Source organism: Prionailurus viverrinus, chromosome C1, assembly GCF_022837055.1.
Source record: "Prionailurus viverrinus isolate Anna chromosome C1, UM_Priviv_1.0, whole genome shotgun sequence".
Taxonomy (NCBI): domain Eukaryota; kingdom Metazoa; phylum Chordata; class Mammalia; order Carnivora; family Felidae; genus Prionailurus; species Prionailurus viverrinus.
In genome coordinates this window covers 115,279,957-115,302,764 of record NC_062568.1, presented here as the reverse complement: position 1 = coordinate 115,302,764, position 22,808 = coordinate 115,279,957, and the positions used below count along the sequence as shown (strand labels likewise).

The window sequence follows — 22,808 nt, the reverse complement described above, 5'->3', positions numbered from 1 at the left end:
CGCAGTCAGGTGGCTGTGGTTATCCTGTTCCCGGAGAGTGGGGTCTGGGATTTCTGCTGCCATCCCATGCCGCTTTGCTTCCCGTCATGGTGCCTGTATTTCTAGGTGACTGTGCTTACCTGACTAAAGAACTTCACACATCGGGGGGCACCTGGGTGGCGCAGTCGGTTAAGCGTCCGACTTCAGCCAGGTCACGATCTTGCTGTCCGTGAGTTCGAGCCCCGCGTCGGGCTCTGGGCTGATGGCTCGGAGCCTGGTGCTTGTTTCCATTTCTGTGTCTCCCTCTCTCTCTGACCCTCCCCCGTTCATGCTCTGTCTCTCTCTGTCTCAAAAATAAATAAATGTTAAAAAAAAAAAAAAAAAAAGAACTTCACACATCGGAAGCTTCCTCACTGAGCCAAAGAGTTCCTGTGTTCATATTTTATTATTTTATTTTATTTTATATTTTATTTTATTTTATTTTATTTTATTTTATTTTATTTTATTTTATTCTATTTTACTCTATTCTATTCTATTCTATTCTACTCTATTCTTTTTAGCAGTTGGCTCTCCGAAGCAACACTGAACAGATGACAGCATTGCCAAAAAGTCCCTGCATGACTTTGGATAATCACCAGCATATTCTTAATGGTACTAATAGCTTTTGATAATCACTAGCACATTCTTAGCGGTGCTAATCACTGTTAAATTAGCTTTGCGTAGGGCTTAGAGAGTACTTAGTCAAACAAGTTTATTAAGTACCTATCAGAACTTAGGCACTGAGGATAGAACAGAATTAGACAAAGTCTTTTCCCCAAGGTTGCTTTCAAACGAATAGACGTACACATAAAAGCATAATAAATTGTAGTTTCTGTAAGAGAACTTTACACAGGGTGCAGTGAGGGCTCAGCAGATGAGGTGGCCAGTTAGCTCCAAGAGTCACAGAAGAGTCATAGGATGCACCCTACTTTATACTTAAGGTAAGATAGTTGGGAGTTCGCCAGGCCGGCACAGATGGGAAAGGACAGGCATTCCAGTAGATGGAATAGCATGAGCCAAGGCTTGGAACTGTTAAGCAGCCAGGAAGTTTCCACAGACTTTAGCTTCTAAGAATAGAGGAGGCAGGTGGTCGGGAAGCATCATGGGAGATGAGGCTGATAAGGTGGATAAAAGGCAACACACATAGACCTTGAGTGTCCTGCAAAGGAAACTGGCCTTTACCAATTACAAAGGTACACCTGACCCCGTAGCCTGTTGCCAGTGGTGCTGATAAAACAACTTCTGATAAAACAACCACCGGGCGCTATAATCCCAAATGGGGCATGTGGATGCCATAATTCCAAGACAGACACTCCATGTAGGCAGCAGAAATCACCCCATCTCGTCTGATGCTTTCCTAATCCAGGATCCCAGATCTCGCCAGCATCAGTCAGTGCTACTCACACTTTGCTTTCTTCATACGGAGGCAAGACACTTCAAGGACTTTGGGTTTTACAAAACCCATCCCGTTTCTCCTCCCCAACCTCCCACGACACATCCCAGCTCAGTCAACGACCTTTCCATTCATAGCTCACTCTTTGGCTTCTAGTCAGAAAAAAAAAATTTTTTTTAAACACCTACTGGGAATAGAGAGCAACTGAATTTTAAGCATGTGTGTGACATGATCGGTTTTTCATTTTAGAAAGATCAGTTGATCACAGCACTCAGGCTGGGTTGGAGATGGGAGAGCAGTTGGAACCCTGCTGTAACCCAAGTAGGAGATTGTACAGCCTCAGTTACACAGCAGGGGTGGGCACAGAGGAGAGCCCAGGACTTGCTCCCTAGTTGATGCAGAAGCAGGACACAACGGAATGGCTGTAAGATTTCTGGCTTGAACACTGCCAGAGGGGGATACCTCTTCCCCACTCCTCTGCTTCTATGAAGAAGGATCATTTCCTACGTGCTGCTGGCCTTTTGCCTAAACCTTACTCCTGTCCTGAGATAGAGCGAGTTACCTGGTTAGTGGGTAACAGACCTTTGTCCAGATTTCTTGGGGTGAAGTTCTTGGGGGTGAAGTTAGTGTGGAGGGTCTGGTTTTTTTCTCTTCTCCTCCATCCTCGCCCACTGAAAGGCAATGGCCTTGGTCCTCTCTACAAATCTGATTCCCTTGGGGAGCCCGCAGTTGGAGGCAGGAAGCTTGGGAAGCCCATTCTTCTCATATCTAGTCTCCAAATTGCCGCTCTTCTGTAATAATGGTGATTATTAATTATTATTATTAATTACTAACATTGCACTGCTGACTTCTTGACCTAATTTGGGGGAGATCTTTAAAGCCCCCAAACTGCGTTGATCTTAGGTGCCTAGGGGACCTCCAGATGAAGCTGTCCAGGAGAGATGGTTGGGGTGAAGGGTTTGAAAACAGGAGAGCCTGGCTAGAGACACATGATGCTGGTAACCACAGGCTGAGTGAGATCACCTGGGGGAGTGGATGAGCCGTGGTTCCTAGCCTTGGCTTGTGTCAGTCCCCAGTGACTCTAAAATGTAGATGGTCAGTCTCCAGCTCTGTAGATGACACATCAGGGTGTCTGGGCTCGAGACAGGCATGTGTGTTTTCTAAATAAGCTTGGAGGACAATATTCTGCTGCTCGCTGAGCAGGGTGGAGAATCCCGGTGGGAGTGGGAAGTTGGAAGGCAGAGCCCCAGGACCCACCAGCACTTACGAGGGGTGAGTATGTCTGCATGTATCAGGATTGTTGATCAAAAGCTACTTGGTAATGATCTATGACAAATGACATTACTAGTATGGGCTTCCTGCATTATACACACTAGGGCCTGGACAGTACACAGCCTTATTGTGGAAAAGATCAGCTCATTTCTAGCTATGAGATGTTACTTAAAAAAAATACACTGAAAATGATTGTGCATTCTGGATAGCACAATGAATTTTTTCCCCGACAGGATGGCCAGAACTTGCAGTTCTAATTAACCTCCATTTCAAATATGGGATAAGTTGAGTACGGCCTCCAGGGAAGGAATATCTTGGCCTAAGCAGCGAAAAGAATGGTGGGAAATTCACTTGTGTCCATCTCAGGACACTATCCAAGGAAAAGAACTGGGATCCTTTGCTTAATTTAAGGAATTTGATTTAGTTTAAATCCTTGATTTCAGTATAAAAATGAAGTTATATTTATACTCCTTTAAAGTGTGTGGCCCTGGGAAAATTCCTTGGGCCCTCTGAGCCTTCGCTTCCTCATCTGTAAAATGGGGAGAATAAGAACTTTGTGAGGATTAAATGACATAATACATGTAAAGCACATAGCATCGTGCTCCAGGCACATACCAAACATTCAATAAATACCAGCTCAAGAGGTTTTAGGCCAATAACTAAACAGCACTGCTACATACAAACGGTACTAACTTAACACTCAGTGCTTCTAACATGGGAGTACCACGACATGATTTAGACTTAATGCATGTTACTCAGCCTCCAGGAACAGGGAATTTTTCCTGGGCTGGAGAACAGACCACTTTCATGACAGACCACATTCCTTGACTACTTGAAAGATTAGCTTCAAAGATTGCTTTGAAAATTTACCTCCCCAAGAGCTTATTAGAGGTGTGGTTGGGTCTGGCTGGGTCACAACATAGTCCAGCTTGGGAAGTGTCTGCCTTGCTTTGTGAAGGGGAGGCCTTGTAAGCATTGTTATCCAACAGCGCTGGGGAATGATACGTATTCTGGTGAATCAATCATTCACCCACCAGTTCAAGAAACGAGTGTGTACTTTGTGCTGGATAAAGTGCTAGTTGCTGAGGATACAAAGATAAATAAATTCCTTGCTTCCAAGAAGCCTACAATTTAGTGAAAAGACAGGCACATAAATATGTGTTACAATTTAAATGATTTTTTAAGTTCATTTATTTATTCTGTGAGAGAGAGGGAGAGAGAGCACAGGAAGGGCAGAGAAAGAGAGAGAGGGAGAGAGACAGAATCCCAAGCAGGCTTTGCACTGTCAGCACAGAGCCCAGCATGGGGCTCGAACCATGAACCTGAGCCGAAACCAAGAGTCGGATGCTCAACCGACCGAGCCACCCAAGCGCTCCTATGTGTTACAATTAAGGACAATTTCCATGGTTTGGGGTATGCACAAAATTCCATGGTTGCAGAGGGGAAGGCAGCCCCTTCAGATCACCTTGACAATTGGATACACAGTGATACCACTCTTCCAATATGGGACTCCATGAAGAGGAGGAGAAGTTTAGGGGAGAAGGTAATGAGTTGGGGTTTTGCCATGTTGTTTGCATTGCTTGTGCAACATCCAAACCAAGATGAATGGGGTCTAAAACTAAGAGAGTGGTCAAGGTTAGAGACCCAGACTTGGACGTCATTAGCCCATAGGTGGTAGCTGATGGGCACGGATGATAGTACCTTGGAAGAAAGTTAGAGTCAAGAGATACTGTGAAACACTATCATTTAAAGGGCAGGCAGGGAAAGAGGGGCCAGAAAGGAAAACAGAGGGAACAGAGAGGTAGGACAGGAACCAAGAGAGAATGAGCAGGATCAGGAAAACCAAGCGAGGATTTCCAAGATAGTCTCAATATTTTCAAAGTATAAGTTTAATGGCAGTGTTAGTTGGCTACTATTCCATACAAGGATTACCCTATTTCCAAAGCATTTGCACCGTGTCTTACACGTGTTAAAAGATTGAGAAAATAAATTAGAACGTTATAATGCACACTTACTGCTAAAACTATCAAGCACAATGTAACTTCTAGATAGTTTTGAAGGCACTTTGGGATTCTCTCAGTGCCTGAGGGCGCCATTATGAACTCTAGCTATTGTCCTGTGCAAGTGTGGGAGGGCTGACAAATGGAGCATTGGTTGACTTCTAGGTAAACCAACTTTCACTCCCCAAGGGAAGGCTCACTAGCAGCAACAGAGAAGGGTATCTAGATCCCAGTTCAGACTAGGAAGCCAGCTGACTCAATCAGGGGCATGAACCCAGAAGAAAAAATTAAAAACCTGTAATCCTCCCACTTTCCCCACCCCCTTGTGCATAGTGCAAGATTTGTCGTCGCTAAAGGGAAGTTCAGAAAGCAAATCTACCTCCGATCCCAGATCCTAACGTACTAGAAATGATGGTGATATCTGTACACATGGGGTTCAAGGCCTTCCCGGTAGCTATCCCAACACTTGGATCTGAGCTCATAATGGTCTCACCTACATTTGAAAGAATCAGTTTAACTGATTTATAAACTCGTTTCTAAGGCTGAGCCCTCCTTAAGAGAGAACCTCTTGCTTTGAGGAGGGATCCCCACTGATGTTCTAGGCACGGGAGCCAAATGGATTAATTGCGGGTCTCCCTGGGCTCCAACTGTAAGGTCACTCTATGCTCGGAGTTTGCCAGCTGTCCATTCTGTTACCGTCACATCAAAGACAAGTAAACTTGAGTAGCGGTGTCAGGGGATTGTTCGACCAGACCACTGGATTCCGGCACTGCTACGACCGCTGACGGTCTGGCAAAGAACAAGAGTTTTTCCAAGACAATCAAGACAGTCCACATGGCAATAATTCCCCCACTTGTTCCTGCTGAGTGGGATTACTGGGTTTAGAGGCATTTGCTGAATGGTACAGCTCCTGACGAGAAGGGGTTGGGGAAAGGGATGGGCAAGGGGGAAGGAGCTGGCGGGCGGAGGCCAGGGCTGTGTGCTGTCCCCCGCCGTGCTGTCTGCATGGTCGTGTAGCTGTGATTTTGCTTTTATCAGTCATCCGGGGTGGGGGCTACTCATCATCATCATCGCTGTCATCATTATCCTCATCAGAATTGTCGTCATCATCGTCATCGTCATCCTCGTCATCATCCCTGTCATCCTCATCTTCATTGTCGTCGTCTTCAGTGTTTATCTTCCCGGAAAGCACATCCTCGATCCAGTCTTCCAGCTCCTCAGCTGTGGGCAGGTCGTCATCATCTGGGATCTCCATCCAGACGCTGTCGGCCTGCAGCGAGGGACCGAGGGACCGAGGGACCGAGTGAGTGAGTGAGTGCAGGAAGGACGAGTCAGACCAGAGGGGTCCAAGCAGCCTGGCTCAGTTGTCAGGGACGTGTGCACACTGTTAAATGCAAAAGCCTCAATGCAGAACACTCTGGGTAGTATCGCACTTGTGCAAGATAAAAGGAGGTGTGTGTGTGTGTGTGTGTGTGTGTAGTTTGTGCAGAACGGTTTCTGGGGAAGGAGGAAGAGTGTGGAGGCAGGGCTGTGGAGGGTTGGTAGGGGAATGGGCGGAGCCCAGCATGCTGAGACTGGCAGCTGCTTCAACCCGGCCCCTCCTTAAGATGCCACCTCCCCCCACCCACACACCCCGAATTTCTTCCTTGCTTCTCCACCCTGGAGTAGTTCCTCCAGATCCCCAGCACTCCCTACCCTAACCTGCCTGCTCTCCTTATCCCAAGCATTAGGTTGTTACTGTGGAAAGTGCTTGGGATGGGGAGGCAGGCCAGGATTGGGGCGGTTTCCAGGGCTATTGAAATCAAGTATTATTATGAATTGTAATTATGTTTGCACTGGTTTTTTTCCCCCTCTGATTACATGAGCATATCTACAAGACACCTATTTAATAAGAACAAACATGTATATAACATTTCTGGTAGGATGGCCATGAAACCACTTACCAGTGGTTCCCTCGGGGAATGGGAAAAAGAAGAAGGTCAGGGCAGTGGGAAATACTTTTGCTTTTCACCTTATCGTCTGCTGTTTTACTTAAAAATGTTTTAACTTGAGCAAATTTTCAAACTTGTTTATTATTATTAATTTAAAAGGCAGTTTCGAAAATAAATAAGTGCAGAATTCCCCAGGTGACCAGACGCCCAGCAACAGGGTAAAAGGACATTGCTACCTGGGCCCCATTCACAAGCATTTCCACCGCCATTAATTAGGGCTCTAATGACTTCTCTGTGACCATCTCTTTCTGTCCATTGTTTGCCCATTATCTGTTGTATCTGTGCCCCCTTCTGTTTTTTTTGTTTTTTTTTTTTTTTTTTTTTTTTTATGGTGGAGTTGTGTCAGACATCTGGGCTGAGATCTAAAATTCCTCATGCTCTGCCAGTCCGCCACACCAGCTTGCCTCCCTGCCCTCAGTTCAATGGCGCCTGCATGGTGAGAAGAGGCCCCCTCTTCCTATGTGATCTTCCTCCCCTTCTCCTGTAGCCCCCTTGCTGATCAGCCACTGTGCAATGGAAGCTTCATGTGTGGGTTCTTTTGCATTAAATCAGTTTGTTGTTGTGCTTGGGGAGAAAATTCACAGGAGAGGTTACTCGGGTGGAAAGCTCCAAATAGTAAAACAGGACAGCTGGCCCTGTAAGCAAGGAAACCTGGCCATACATTTCCAAGGAAGTGCCCATGGAAGCGAATCATGAAACCATAGATTAAGACTGGCTCAGACACTAGGCTTGGGCCACACCGGCAAGTTTTTCATTTCAGGACAGGCTAGACTCGTATACGTGGTGGCCCAGTCAGGACAGGACAGTCTGAGGGTGCCTGAGCAAGCTTTCATGGGGTATACTCACATCTGTCACATTCACCACCCCAATCTGTGGCTTGAATAGATCAATCTTGAAAGTCTTTTCCCAATAGGCAACAAGCTGAAGCAACAACAAAAAAAATGAGATTAGACAGCAGACAGAGGGCATTCCCTGTTAAAGCCACATTTTGTGGCTGGACCCACCTGCCATCCCATCATCATAGGTCACCATTGATTAAAGGTCTCCAAAACATCTGTGGGCACTTTGAAAACTGAAGACTTGGCCTCAGCCCTCAAGCACTTTAAAGAAGTATGAAAACAAGATGTTATAACACAAACTATGAAAACATGTAATATAAAATCTTCTACAGCTGTAAGGAAGAATATTACAGAGATGGTCTGACGTTGATTCCCAAATTACTTGTGGCTCTTTTATAGTTTATGTGTGGCGAGAGAGCCATTTTCCCCCACTTCTCTTTCAGTGGCCCGTTTAAAAATCCCTTACCTTGCACTACTCTGATCCACGAGGTGGCTGGGAAGGTAGTGAAGTGCCATCCAATTAAAAGGGTTGGTGGCAGGGGAGGCGTACGTTGCCAGGCTTGGGATCCACATGGACTAGACTGGGGGGGACTGAAGGAGTAAGGGGCCGTGGGGCTAAGACAGTGCAAATGTTCAGTGACAGAAAGTCTCCAAGGCAAATATATGGCTTGATGGGAACGAGGGATAGTCAGGAACCTGGATGTCGGGACAGTCTAAAGATTTCTCCTTTGTAAAAACCAAGATAAACAAACACATTGGGCAGGTTGGGAGAGCTGCTGGCCATCTGCAAGCCTGCATAACAAAACAGTCTGGGTAAGCTAGAAATACAGTCTGGCAGAGGCTAACTAAAAAATGTCATAATATCTAGGATCTTAGGAGGCCATGACTCTGTTACGATTACCCAGAATGATGACAGTGACCTCAGGTGTCAGGAGAGTCTCTGCCTTCGATTCACTTACTCTGTATGTAGGGTTGGGTTTCAGGACCCTCAAACTCATGAAATCCCCTCCATTTTGACTATTTAATCATGATATGATCCGTCGTGTCCTATGCAACAAATGGTAATTTCGGGAAGAAGACAAGTTATCGTTTATAATCTAATGATAACTAAACGTGTACTGGTCACCAGCAGCTGGCTCATCCTAAAGCCCACTGACTAGCAGACAAAACTTTGGCATCACATAGTCCTGGGTCAGGATATCACGTCTACCGCATAGTAGCTTCAACCTTGCCAGCTGTTTTTCTTTTCATCTGTCAGACAGGGATTATGATAGTCCCTACTTCATAGTGTTGTCGGGAGGATTAGATGAGATGGTCCGTGTGAAGAATTTACTATGGTTCCAAGCATACAGTAGAGTAAATTAGCTACATCCATGATCACAACCACTGGGCTCGTGTGCTATACGAATTCTGTTTATTATTCTCTTTAAAAGTAAGCATAACCCTCTCTCTCTCAAATAAAATTTGAAAAAATTGGCTCAGGTCATGATCCCAGGGTTGTGAGATCAAGCACCCCCATTGGGCTCCACGCTGAGTGTGGAGCCTGCTTGGGATTCTCTCTCTCTCTTTCCCTCTGCCCCCTCTCCTTCTCCCTCTCTCTTTCTGTCTCAAACAAATTTTTTAAAAAAAGTAAAAATAGGCATAATCAAGGTTTTATGGCCGTTGATCACTGACACCAGCAAGAGTTTGGGACTTTAATTTTCTTATACATTCAACATGTGCTAGATACAACAATGCTAGGACCTGGGAGAACACAATGCATGTGGCAGATGGTCTTTGCTCTCCAAGAACTTGCTCCTTCTCTCCATGAAGTTTTTAACTCCATGCAAAATGTTCAGGTCTGATTTTAATTTCTTAGTAACTCTGGTTCCCTTGGAATGACGCTCCCCCCTCCCCCAGAACATGAAGGAGGCGATAGCAAGGGAGGTGGTGGGATGGGGACAGCAATGGACGTGCTAGCAGAAGAAATTCACCCCGCTCACTCGTGTGGGTGGGCCAGAGGAACCCCTGGTCTCCAGGGAGGTGAGTGCTGGGTCTAATCGTGTCAGTGTGAAAGTCAGTGTTGCCCCAGTGGCCAAGGTCTCCCACACCGGATGGGGGTGGTCATCGTGTTTCTGCAAGTGCGTCTCCTGATTCACACCCTGCTTCGTGCTCCCGGGGCTCACACTAAACACAAGCATGAGACTGTGAAGGTGACCGCCAAAGGTGCCGGGGTCTGAGCCACTCACCAGAGGAAAGTCATCCGGGTCAATCCACACGATGCTCAGGTCAGGGTTGTCCGTGTTGTCCCTGGCAACCTGTTTCAGGATTTCCAGGAACTCGTAACCATCTGAAGCAGGATTCGAGAAGGCTGAGTAACCCCAGCACAGACATGGCTTCCAACACCAAGATCAGGGAGTGTGGTTTTTCCACGAGGGTTTCTTAGGCCTATTTGGTGCATACCCTTAATTATAGGATTATTCTATAAAATGAGTCAGATGAGAACTCCAGCCACAAAGCAGCTTCCTCAAAGGAAATGATAAAAATTTTAAATAAAAAAATTAAAAGTTCACAGGGAAGTGGCTGCTTCTTAACTCAAAGCTGGGCTCCATTGGCTAATCTGCACGTGAAAACTGACCAGGCTTGAGTCAGCAAATACAATCCCAGATCAGAGGAACCCCTGCCTGGTCCTCGGTGCCCTGTGCCCTCTTTGGAAACCAGTAATTTGCCATCCCTGAGTTCTACATACCAAGAACATGTAGCCTGGATGCTTAATTTTCTACAACCTGGAATTTCTAAAACTTTCAAACTATGCTTCTGATTTACAGCTGGTTTCATAGCTTTGAGATAGCAAATAGGGTTTCTCTTCCTCCCTCACCATTTCCTTGTATGTCTGCCTTCCCCCAACCAGGCAGCAGCATTCATTGCCCCCAGGGGAGGGATGATTCATAAGAAAAGCAGAGACAAGCCTTGTGAGCCTCAAGAACACAGTTTTTTGTTTTTTGTTTGTTTTTTTTTTTTGTAATAAAAATAAAAAATTAAGCCTAAACCTTTAAGGACTGGGAGCATAAAATTTATACCAGAAACAAAAAGTTTTGGAAGAATGTTTAGTAAGAAAAAGCACACCCTAACCCCACTACATCCCCACCCGACTCCAAACTAGAAACAAAGAGTGGAGACTCTGGGAAGTATCTGAGAATGAGCTCTGTGCCTGTGCGTATGTGTTTGCGCATACGTGTTTGTACGTGCGTGTGCACAGATGTAAGCTGGTGTGTACATGTGTGTCCACACACAGAAACTCCACACTTCCAGGGAAAATCAGAGCATAGGGGCCTCAGGCTTTGTTTCAGAATGAAACTCAGGAAAATGGAAAGGCCCCCGAATCTCCTGGAGGACCCCTCAGTGCAGGAGCACTGGGGCAGAAAGGTCTGTCCCGAGGCCCCACCGAGTTCTCTGTGGTTCTGAGGAACATGGACGATGCCACAGTTGGGATGGACAGGACCAGAGGTGACCTGCTGGGAACAAGGGCTGGAGACCATAGCCGACACTGACCAGGTGAATAGTGCACCTGTCTGTGCCCCCGGGAAGCGGCAAGACCCCAGACCTCTAGGGATGGTGGGGTGAGGGTTGGGGTGGGGGGCATCGATGATCAGACCCAGTTCCCACTGGGTACAATTCAGGTTTGGTTCTAGACAATAAAGTTCCATGTCTGGCCTAGCTGATGTGTGGCCTGAAATGTACACCCTCTCTATCAGTAACTGGCCACCTGCCTCCTAATTCAGTCTGGTAACTGCCCTTTCATTGTAAATGTTTCTTCTTGTGCTGAGGTCCCAGGCACTTTAACAAGCCTCTCCCCTCTCCAGGAGCTCTAGCCTTTGCTTGGTAAAGATTTTTCTCTGCCCTTCCTCATCTCCAATACATTCCAGGCAAAATGCATGCCATCCTTAGCAATTCAGCTCTGAGTGGGTGGAGTCACTCACACTGTCACTAGCTCACACTGCTAACTGTTAGATTCAGACTGGGCCCCCTCAGGCCTTGCTATCTGGATAGCAGAGTTACGGCTAGTAGCCAAGAGGCCGCAGACTCTTCCAGCAGAGATATGCTCTGCCTGGGTGATTTTTCCACCTAGTTTCTGAATTCCAGGTCTCCCTTGATATCCAAAAGTAGAACGTTCCTATGAACCAAAATGCTGTAAAGCCAAGAAGCAATAACATTTGATAAAATCCAAAATCCTCTTTGGATTTCTCTTCATTAGCAAAAGCAGGTATTAACACAGGACTTTTGTAAAAGCAATGTGATGTAAAGCAAATGTTCGGTTAGCGAGGGAAACCTGGAGATCACGAGTTACCTTCTAGGACAGACCCTTGTGAGGAATAGGGCCGTAGGCTTTAGAGTTCATTGTCATTGTGGGGATTGGATGGGGTTGGGTCTGGGGATATTACTCCTGGTGCCTGTAGGAGAGGCTGAGAAGGTCGAGCACTGAGTATTATGATACATAACCCACAGATTCCCTGTTCTGTGGCACAGTTCTATTTCCTGATATCTGGACACCACGGATCTCCCTTCTCTGGGGACAGAACTGTGCCACAGAACAGGGAATCTGTGGGTTATATATCATTACACAGACCACAAGGGGGAATTCTCCAAAAACACTTCCCATGACTAGTTTCAGCAGCCAGAAGGAAGTACTCTGGAAGGTAAGAATCAAATTTAAAAGTGAATTTGAGGAGCACCTGGGTGGTTTAGTAGGTTAAGTGTCTGACTCTTGACTTCGGCTCAGGTTGTGATCTCACGGTTTGTGGGATCAAGCCCCGCCTTGGGCTCTCTGCTGATAACACGGAGTCTACTTGGGATTCTCTGTCTCCCTCTTTCTGCCCCTCCCCCACACTCACTCATGCTCTCTCTCAAAATAAATAAACTTTTTTTTTAAAAGAAGTGAACTTGACAAATCAGAAATTCACAAAGAGGATGAATTCAATGACACAGACCCTGATTCAAGTAGAAACTAAACTCGAGATACAAAAGATGAACTCACATAAAGGGGGGCAAGAAGCCAGTTGGACACTGCATTGCAAAGGGGCAAGGTTGTCACCAGAACTACAACTAAACAGGGGCGCCTGGGTGGCTCAGTCGGTTGAGCGTCCGACTTCGGCTCAGGTCATGATCTCACGGTCCGTGAGTTCAAGCCCTGTGTCGGGCTCCGTGCTGACAGCTCAGAGCCTGGGGCCCGCTTTGGATTCTGTATCTCCCTCCCTCTCTCTCTCTCTCTCTCTCTCTGCCCCCCCCCACTCATGCTCTGCCTCTCTCTGTCAAAAATAAATTTAAAAAAAACTTAAAAAAATACGACTAAACACACAAGATAGCACTATAGTTTTCTGATGGAAAACCCTACAGAATGTTGGAATAAATACAAAGAAATGCTATGTACAGGAACATTTTCTATTCTACATGCTAGAGCAGGCTTGGAGATAAAAATAAAAAAACCAAAGGAATAAAAATTGGGTTCTGCAAGAAAAATCAAATGGACTGGAGTTTTTACATAAACAAGAGAAGTGAAAAATTTGGCTTAATGCTTATTTTTAGGAATATAAAAGATTTTTGCATCTATAGAGGAGTAAGGAAATCTCAGAAAACATTCACAGTAATAAATGGATAAATGAGGTTGACATTAAAGCAAGAGAAACCTCATCCAGATCCAAAGGCAGCTTTTTGACTTTCAGGATGACGAATTCCATAATGGTCATAATCCTTCTCCTCCCTGGACATTTTCAAGAATAGAACAGACGGAAGGAGCTGGCATGATGTTTAAACACACGGACCCTTGGGGCAAACAACCTTGGTCCAAATCCAGGTTCTGCCATTTTGAGTGTGACTTACAGCAAGTCTTGGTTCCTCATCTGTAAAGATGGGATGATGATAATCATAGTACCTGTTTCATAAGGTGGTTGTAGGTTACATGAGTTCATACCTCTAAAGCACTGAGATGTTGCGTGGCACATAGTAAGCTTTAGTCGTTATTCCTAAATCATCTGGATTCTTCTGCTTGAATACAAGGAATTTGACCATTCATCTCTCCATTCAATGCATTGGTAATAAATACAATGATCTGGGCACAAGTGGTGGGTAAGATACAGTCTTGGCCCCATGCAATAGAGAAGACAGACTCATAGGAAGTTACACAGGGAGACAGTATGTGATGGGGTGGTTCCTTCCGGCCCCTGTTAATGACTCTATGACTGAAGGCTTCAGGGTGGCTGTGCCAGTAGGTGTAGCTGTGAGAATCTTGCCTCAATATGTGGGTTAGAGCAAGATTTGTCTTCTTTGTTCTAAAGTCATTAAGCTAACTTGGATATTCCTGATTCAAGGTTCACAGCCTGATAGATACATTCTCTCCCCTTTATCTCAGCGTTGAATGTAGACCTGCTGGAATGGATTCTCATGCATCTGGGAAAGCTGGGTTAAGGTAGCTAGATTGGTTTCCCAGGCATTTAGTTGCTAAAATTGTAAGTTACAAGTTCAATTTCCTCTTAGGGACAGCTTCTGTTTCTTTGTAAAACAGGTGTCCAAGCAGGTATCTTGGGAAAGGGAAACAGCCATGATGGGCCCTCCATTTCTGACCAGGAAGGCAGGTGTAGGAAGCCATATTTCACTTTTGTTATTCAATGTAAAGCAGATGAGCCCACAATTGGAATCACATGAATAAATAGGTGGATTTGAAATGAATAAATGTTTACTTCATCAGTGATGCACTAAGCTTAGAGACCTTGTAAGAGTGTGGCTGTATATCTTTAATTGTTTTTTTTGGGTGGGGGGGACAGAGAGAATGTGTGTGCAGAGTGGGCATGTGTGTGCGTGGGGGAGGGGCAGAGGGAGAAGGAGAGAGAGAATCTCTCAGGCAGAGCCTACGAGGGGCTCAATCTCACAACCGTGACATTATGACCTGAGCCAAAATCAAGAAGTGGATGCTTAACCGACTGAGCCGCCCGGGCACCCCCATGTATCTTTCAGAAGGAATAGTCCATGATTTTTTAAAAAGCTAGATTTAAAAAAAAAGGAGGAAATATTATTCTGTGCTTTTGGGGGGCCAGTAGTTATTTAGACACCAAAACAACTACAGGACTAGTCTCTGCATTTAATCTTCACATCTGGTCCTGATGGGGTTAGGAAGATCTTAGTATCTCCATTTTAAAGAGGATGGAATTGAGACACAAGGAGAGTATGTGGCTTGCCCGGCGTCACCTGAGAGCAAGGGGCAGAGCCAGGACTGTAACTCAGGTTTTTGGGCTGCACGTCTAGAGCCATTTCCGCTGTCGTTTTCCCTCTGAGAGTTTGGCACTCCTGCCAAAGCTGTTGCCATCTTCTTCCCTCAAAGTTGTGCCTGAGATTTGCAAGCTGAGTGTGAAAGCTTCAATAGTAGGGAAGCACGGGGCTCCAGGAAACAGCATGGGGGCAGCGTCCTCTGGAGCAGGTGGACAGGGCCGCGCCCCCTCTTCCTCCCAGCCCCAGTGTGTTTGGTTGGCTAACTCAGCGGTGTCCCTGAGTGTGACTGGAGTCTCAGAGATCGACCTAAATAAAGAAGAGGGACCTGGCACTGTGAGAACTGTGACTCCCTCCCTGCCACACAGGCTTGGAACCTGACGTCCCATGACCCAGCGCTGAGGGCCAGTGTGGAGCCAGGTTTCCCACGGCAGGCGAGAGGCCTCTGGGAATCACAGGTCTGTGGGAGGGGAAACTGGTGATTATGCTCTCCTCCTCCCAGGCAGGGAGGATCTGGTGGGAATGAGGCTGGACCAAGCCCTGGGGGACAGTCCCAGCCGTGACAGGAGCCAGGGCTCTGTCTGGCAGAGACCTGTGTATCTCAGAGCCAAGCCCAGGGGCTGGGGGCCTGGATTTGAGCCCCAGTTCGACCACTTCTTAGCTATGTGACCTGGTGACGTTATTTAAGTTCTCCATACCTTCGTTTCCTCATCTGTACATCAGGGAAGATGATAAGGACCATACCTAGTACATAGGGTTGTGATACATGCACAGTTAGCACTTAGCAAGAACCCCAAATGCTAAGTTCGATAAATCAGATTTGCATTTGGAAGCTCAAATAAGCAGTCAGCATGCCCACTGCAGACAACTGGTCTCAAAAGCATTTCGTAAGAACCTCAGGTGGTTGCAATCCGGTTGGAACAGGGCTTGGAGACGTTCATTCTGGGGCCAATCCGCGCCTGCACACGGCAGCCCGTCCTTGCGTTTCCAGCTTGTTAGTGCGAATATTCCCTGGGCCCTTGGAGGATATCCATCCAGCATTCGCTCATGTAGAAACGCCAGTCTGCGAACCTTTCAGCAGGTGTTATAAAGAAGATGTCAGCCTGATGCAGACACATCTAGGGGCGGCAGAGGAGAGGCGTTCGTTTTCAAACCTGTCAAACTGTGGCTCCGGGGGCATCTTGAGCGCAGGAGCAGGAGAGGCTCTGGAGGAGGAAGACGGAGCCGCACACAGGGCCTGGGATCTGGGGCGAGAACAGAGCGCCAGACGTGTCCTTCCAGGGCCCAGAGAGCAGGCTCTGAAGTCTGGGAACCAAGCTCACAGCTGGCATTGTCAGGACCGGTCGGAGAAGAGCCCTTGAGGGACCCAGATCACTAGGATAGACGGTCGTATTCCAAATCTGGGAACATCAGTGGACAGCGGGGAGGACGGCTGACCTCCCTCCTTTACTTGGCACTCTCTTCTCACTTCCCCCTTTCTCCTGCCCTCCCTGCCCACCCCTCCCTGCCCCCTCCCCATCTCCACGCTCCAGCTGCATTGCGCATGCTCAGAGCCCATCTAGGGCCAGGTGGCCCGGCAGGTAGGGTGCTCAGCTGCGCCGGCAAGAAATCGAAGCTCCTGTGTCTGCTCTGCCTCTGGCCATGTGATCTCGAGCACACACTATGGAACTTCTCTGTGTCTTTCACATGGTGGAGGTGGAGGGGGTTGTGAAGGGCAGCAGAGAGGAAGGAGGGCGGGCCGAGTGATCACTGGAGGCCACTGAGGTGGTAACTGGGAGGGGCCCCCAAGTCTGCAGCAAGGCCTTCCTGTGAAGGAAGCCAGACAGCTCATTCCTGCTCTGCTTCCCCCAGCAGGCCACCCTGGCCTCAGCTTCCTCAGTTGTAAAATGGGACGCCCGCGTGGGGTTCTGTCTCATAAGCAGACAAGTGATCATGACCATTTATTTCATCATAATCAGGACGGATTCGGAGGTCAAGAAAGCCTGCTGGAATTTGAATCTTGGCTTAGATACAGCAAGTGAGTTGGGTCATTTAACTTCTAAAACCCGCTTTTCTCATCTGAGCTGGGTTGACAATAATCGCACATATATCGCAGCGTGGCTTTGGGGACCGGATGAGGTCATCTCCGTATAGCGCGTTTCCTCAAGACTGTTAGCTCTTTAAGGAGAATCGTATGCACTTCCTGGATGTACGATCGTTCTTTGGCCAGCGGGTAAGGATTTGGTTGGGGCAATCGGCCATGTACAGCTTGTTAGCAAGAACAAAGGTATATGAGCAGCCACTGTCTGGGCAGGAATGAAATTCCTAGTCCTGCAGCCAGGCCCCTCAGCCCCGGGTTACACATCAGTGACCTTCGGATAATGACTGACTAGCCACACAGTCTGGACTTTCGCAGAAAAGCCTTTCCCTTTCCTAGGCCTGAGTGGGCCAGGCCCTCCCTTGATGAAAAAATCTGCTATGAGACCACACGCCCCCTCTTTCAGTGCATTTCTTCCCGCTTCTCAGTAACAAGCCCAAGCTTGGGCTCCTTTGGGGAAAGACACAGCTTCGGGCCCAGGGATATTTGTGCAGGGAGGAGGTGAAAGTAGTTTCAGGAGCTTGATTCATTACAGCAGCAATCTCTGTCAAACAGGTTCCTACAACTTCTTGGAGGCCTCTTTGTTCCATTGTTCCGAAGAGCCAGACAGGCTTCCCCCACCATCCTGGAAGGGAGCAGGTGGGGCAGGGTGGGGGTGGGGAGGGAGGAAGCCCCCCCACCCCCACCCTGAGTCTGGCCAGCACACTGCTGCTGATGGCAATTCCATCTCTGTTCACACAACACCAGGAATCCGACTCTGTTTGATTATACCTTGTAAACCCTGGGCAATTGGCTTCCTTTGCTATTTTCTCCTCCAGGGGCAGAGGGGTAGCCAGAAACTGTGGAGAGAAGCTGGAACCATTCGGGCTTTTCTTTTTTAGTCAAAGACTAGATATCCTGGGAGAGTTTTTTCAACTCTGCAAGTCAGTGATGGGAAAACTGAGACAGAGTGGACGTTCAGAACTTTTAATAAAAAAAAAGGGAGGAGAAAACCCTCAGATAATTTGTTTGGAGCATACATTTGGTCTTGATACAATGGAACAGTGTTTGGCCCTAACACGGAGTGAATTACTGATGCATGCATGCTGCATAATGGAGAACCTCGAACACATTAGGCCAAGCGAAAGGTGCCGGGCGTAAAAGGCCACAGATTACATAATTCCACTTCTATGACATGTCCAGAATAATCAAATCCATGGACATAGAAAGTGGAGTATTGGCTGCCCGGGGCTGGGGGAGGAGAAACGGGAGCCACTGCTGATAGGCGTGGGCTTTCCTTCTGAGGGCCTGAAAACATTCTGGAACTAGATAGAACACAGCTTTGTGAATATATTAAAGCTACACCGAATCACACACTTGAAAAAGGTGAATACTGTTGGGGCGCCCGGGTGGCTCAGTCGGTTAAAGCACCCGACTTCAGCTCAGGTCATGATCTCATGGCCCGTGAGTTCGAGCCCCATGTCGGGCTCTGTGCTGACAGCTTAGAGCCTGGAGCCTGCTTCGGATTCTGTGTGTCTCTCTCTCTCTGCCCCTCCCTGCTCCCACTCTCTCTCTCAAAAATAAATAAGCAATAAAAACAATTTTTTAAAGTGAATATTGTCATGTAGGGATTATCTCTCAAGTTTGATTAAAAATTGTATGATAACAACATTTAAGTCTCAATCTGTAAGAACTGCGCAGGTTGATAATGTATTAACAGCATGGCAGTGGAGTCTTGGGGCTCAGTCTTGGTCAGTCACGTGCTGATCTGATCACCTCCCGACAGCTGTTTATTGAGTATCTACTATTCGTCAAGGCACTGCACAAGGACCAGGTAAGCACTGATGGCCAAGACCATCTCTGGCTCCCTCATGACCTACCACTAATTCCTTGTGCCCTCGTGGGAAGTTTGCTCAGCTTCTCGGAGCTTCCTGGTTGTCTCTATGAGTATACAAGAGGCCCCAGGCAAAGGCCACAGTCCTACATTGCCTGGAGCGGCAGTTCCCAAACCCAATGCTGTGTTAACTAACTCACCTCGGAGTTCTGTGAAATTACAGGTTTCTGAAGGTCCTGTTATAACCAGCCCCAGGTGGCTTTGGTGCTTGTGCTTCTCTGTGCTGGCAGGTTTGGAATCCCTGCCCGGGCACCTTATGGCCCAAGGCCTGGCTGTTTAGCCATCCTAAATGAAATTCCCTGCCTTCCCTGGTTGCAATCTGGATTTGCCAGGTCTCCCCAAACACACTTCAGAATGTCCACTCACACTTTCCCTTTGGGGACGATTTATCTCACAGGGCATTGCCAAAGGGACCTAGCATTTTACCGCCAGCAATATTGATTTTTCCTGCACTTCACTCTTCACGGATGTGAAAAAGAGTGAAGCCAAGGGGCATCTGGGTGCTCAGTCGGTTAAGCGTCTGACTCTTGATCGCAGCTCAGGTCATGATCTCACGGTTGGGTTCTGTGCAGACAGCACTGAGACTGCTTGGGATTCTATCTCTCCCTCTCTCTGCCCCCGACCCCCACTCAAAATAAATAAATTAATTTAAAAAAAAGAGTGAAGCCAGGAAATAGTCATCCAGGTTCCCAAATAAAACCAAGTTACTCATCCATTTATAGGGTTATTTTGCACTTGAGAAATTAACTGCTAGTTTTGTCCAGTTCTCATTATTTGAGGGAATATTTTCTATGAAGTTTCCCAAGCACATACAGGATTTTACAAACCAAAGGGTACATTTGTTGTAATTCTAACATAGGATTGTTATTTATATAGGCTAGATCACAACACTGGTAAATAAACTTAATGTGAACAGAAGTTCTCTCTCTCTCTCTCTCTCTCTCACACACTCACACGCACACACACACACACACACACACACACACACCCTGTAAAGCTAGGATGTTTTCATATCCTCCCCAGTACTCAGTGCTCCTTCCTAGTTTGGCCAGTTAAGCAGAACAGAATGAGGTTATGATTCATCCACATCCCTTAGCCACCAGCACAACTGAAAATGAAGTCCTACGTAACAAGCGACCACCAGGGGGTGCCCAATATCTTGCAGTGGCCTTGCAGACAGGAAGTGAGGGAAGAGAAAGGAATGAGGGCCGGCAAAGGTGAGAAGGCAGATCTTGCTCAAGGTGCAAAGGGGAAGATTGGGGGTTTCCTACCTGGGTCACTCCTCTCTGCAAAGGCCACAATGTGGATCCCATTCAAATCATCTTCCTGGAGGAGAAAAGAATCAAAGGTTACGCTCCCAGGGGGAGAGATACTAAGGAGCAAGTCAGAGACAGACAGGGAGGCTGGAACGGAAATGGGCAGCGGGAAGGTGGCGGAGGGGCAGTGGACACGGGGGCCAGGGGAACAGAGGGGCGCACAGTAAGGAAGGAAATATTGACGAGCAACTGGGCGGAACACGTGCTGTTTGATAAATGGGTTTGCGAGACAGGAAAACACCACTACACACATCAGCACTGACAGGGCCTCACTCCCATGGGCTGCTGGGTCCAGGAGAGCTGCAGTAAAAGGCACAAGGAGGAAAAACGTGAGTCTGGCCTGTCAGGCACTCTGAGGGCAGCAAGCACTCTGCACCTAGCTCAGTAAACGCCGTTGTCGGCCTGTGTTTCGAGAATTCACCGCCAGAACCAGTGATTAGGGGAACTTCTGAATGCTGCTGACGGACCCTGCAACCGGCCGCAAACTGACAGCAGACAGGACTCTGAGGCAAATTAGGACGTGGGTCTGTTCTGTTCACACAAGAATCTACAAGCATAGGGTTTCTCCGCTAACACACCTCCTGTTGAAGAACCTTTGTAGTCAGTAAGGGGCACCTTGCTGACGTTGACTTTCCAGGTTTCTTTCCTTGGGGTCCTTTCTGCTTGAGTCCCAAAGCTTGCCGAAGCAGTAAAGGCCTGTAACGGATTTCTATGAGTGTCGGGGGCTGTGGGAAGAGTGGATGTGGGAGCTAGTGAAAGCTGAGGGTGTGACACTGACAAGTGGGTGTGGCTGTGGAGGCCCGGGGCCAGGCCAAGAATCCAGCAGTTATTTGACATCTGTGGGCAAGTGGCACTCCATGTTTCTACATCCTGGACAGAAAGGACCATACATACACCTGTGTCTCCTTCGCATTAATCCACCCCATCCCATCCATAGCAGGAGCTTTGGAGGACCCTCTGTGATGAGAACCATGATTCCCCAAAAAACACGGAGAGGAAGATGTATAAGAAGGAGGCACTGGGGACAAATCTGAGTGAATACTAATGAAAGGGAGTCACTGGGCACCCTGGCTGTCACACTAGAATCATCCTATAGAAAAAACTCCAGGCATCTCAACCCTCCCATGATCCTCTGTTTTCATTTCAATTGATTTTAATGCTGGTGCAATCCTATCTAAATGCTAATTTTTTTCCCTTTGAGTTTGGAATGGACAAAACCTCCAAAAATTCTAAGAGAGATTAAATGGAAAATATTATTGTTAAAAACAAGAGAGTGGGCCTGGGCTTGGTCAGATGCCCTGGGGAATTGAATTGCACGGATATATACGTGTGTGCGCGCGTCTGTGTGCAAGTTTATTACACAAATCCGACAGCAACCAGAAGGGGAGTCTGAGGTTTGACTGTTTTACATTTGCTATTATCGCCAAAGAGAATATCCTGATCAGTTCTCATTAGGCGATCCTGTGTCTCTTGTCTCCTGCCATCAGCTGGAAGTGAGCAGTATTAACTCTGTGGAGCAGGCTTCATTTCTGTGTGTGCTTCTGGAATGCATTTGGAAATTGGTTTTGGAATTAAGAATCTATATTTGTTTGCTAAGAGTCTGCTCATAATATGCCTGTCACTCCCCAGGCCTAAGACGGTGCCTGGATGGCGGACTGATGGGGCTCAAAGATTCAGCACACAGCCCTGTGCTTAACACTTGCAAAGAAGCGGGTGCATGCTGGGTGCCAGATATTTTCAGTAATAAACTCACAGAGCGAGAATCCACGGGCAAGCCTAGAAATCAGGGTTGCTCAGTGAGAACCCAACATGCATGAGTGAGGAAGGACCAAGATGGCCACCCATACGACTGAGACCACCCAGGGGCTTTCTCCGAACCCCACAGCCTTCGCTCCAGATCACCCATTTGGTCTTTGGATCATATTGCCTTGGAAACTATCTTTTTAATAGCACCAATATTCCCTTCCCAACCAGATGGCAAGCTCTCGCAGGGAAGGGATTACGCCTTGAAATAACAATGGTTAAAACGGCCACAATAGTATCTGCCACTTGCCATTTTTTGTATCAGTACTTTGTAAGTACATTATTTTGAAATCGCAAATGAAAGTCTTATTCCTGTTTAGTGCTTAAAGAATTGAAGTGACTTACCTAAAGCCACAGAACTAGCATGGACATGGCTGGGATTCCAGTCAGTTCTGTGTGGCCCCACATGCTTGTACTTTCTCACTGAAGGAGGTCCAGAATAAGCCACTGTGGCATAAAAGTTACTTTGAGCCGAAGGCATATGAATTCCTGAAATCCTTTACCTACCTAAAAGCAGAGCCGCCCACAAGAATTCAATTGTCATCAACCCGCTCCCCGAAAGTAGCTCTAATTTCTCAGATAGATATTATCACAAAACTATCAAGTCTCCCATCTATTCCCCAAGGGCCCATTTCTCTTTCCAAAAAAGTCATTTGTTTTTCCATAAGTTCTCTTTTACCTCAACCTTCTAACAGGTCACCTATTCTCCCAGAACTGCCCCCTGCCTCTTCCATTTCCAATTAAGATGCTAAGCCCCTTCTTGAGTCACATTTCCTTGTAAACTTCCATGCATAATCAGTCATTAAATCTGTTTTTTGCTCATGCTAATCTGTATTTTGTCAGTTTAATTTGCAGGCCTTCAATACTAAACATAAGAGGGTAGAGGAAAGTTTTCTTCCTTGACATCACCTAAAGCAGTAGAATGGGTTCCATGAATCTGTTGTCCCCTGTAGGGTGTGTAGGTGTTTCAAACTCAGATTAGTGACTCTT

General features: G+C 47.0%; 1 protein-coding gene across 1 annotated transcript in view; it reads right to left on the bottom strand.

Moving 5' to 3' along the window:
• Positions 1-3,939: 3,939 nt before the first annotated feature.
• CASQ2 (calsequestrin 2) overlaps positions 3,940-22,808 on the bottom strand; it is a 66,884-nt gene continuing 48,015 nt past the window's right edge. The window contains exons 9-12 of the mRNA XM_047868770.1: positions 19,971-20,025; positions 9,742-9,842; positions 7,521-7,595; positions 3,940-5,953 (exon numbers count right to left, since the gene is read on the bottom strand). Of these exons, the coding sequence (XP_047724726.1) occupies positions 5,738-5,953; positions 7,521-7,595; positions 9,742-9,842; positions 19,971-20,025 (447 nt within the window). The 3' untranslated portion in view covers positions 3,940-5,737. The remainder of the gene's footprint in view (positions 5,954-7,520; positions 7,596-9,741; positions 9,843-19,970; positions 20,026-22,808) is intronic.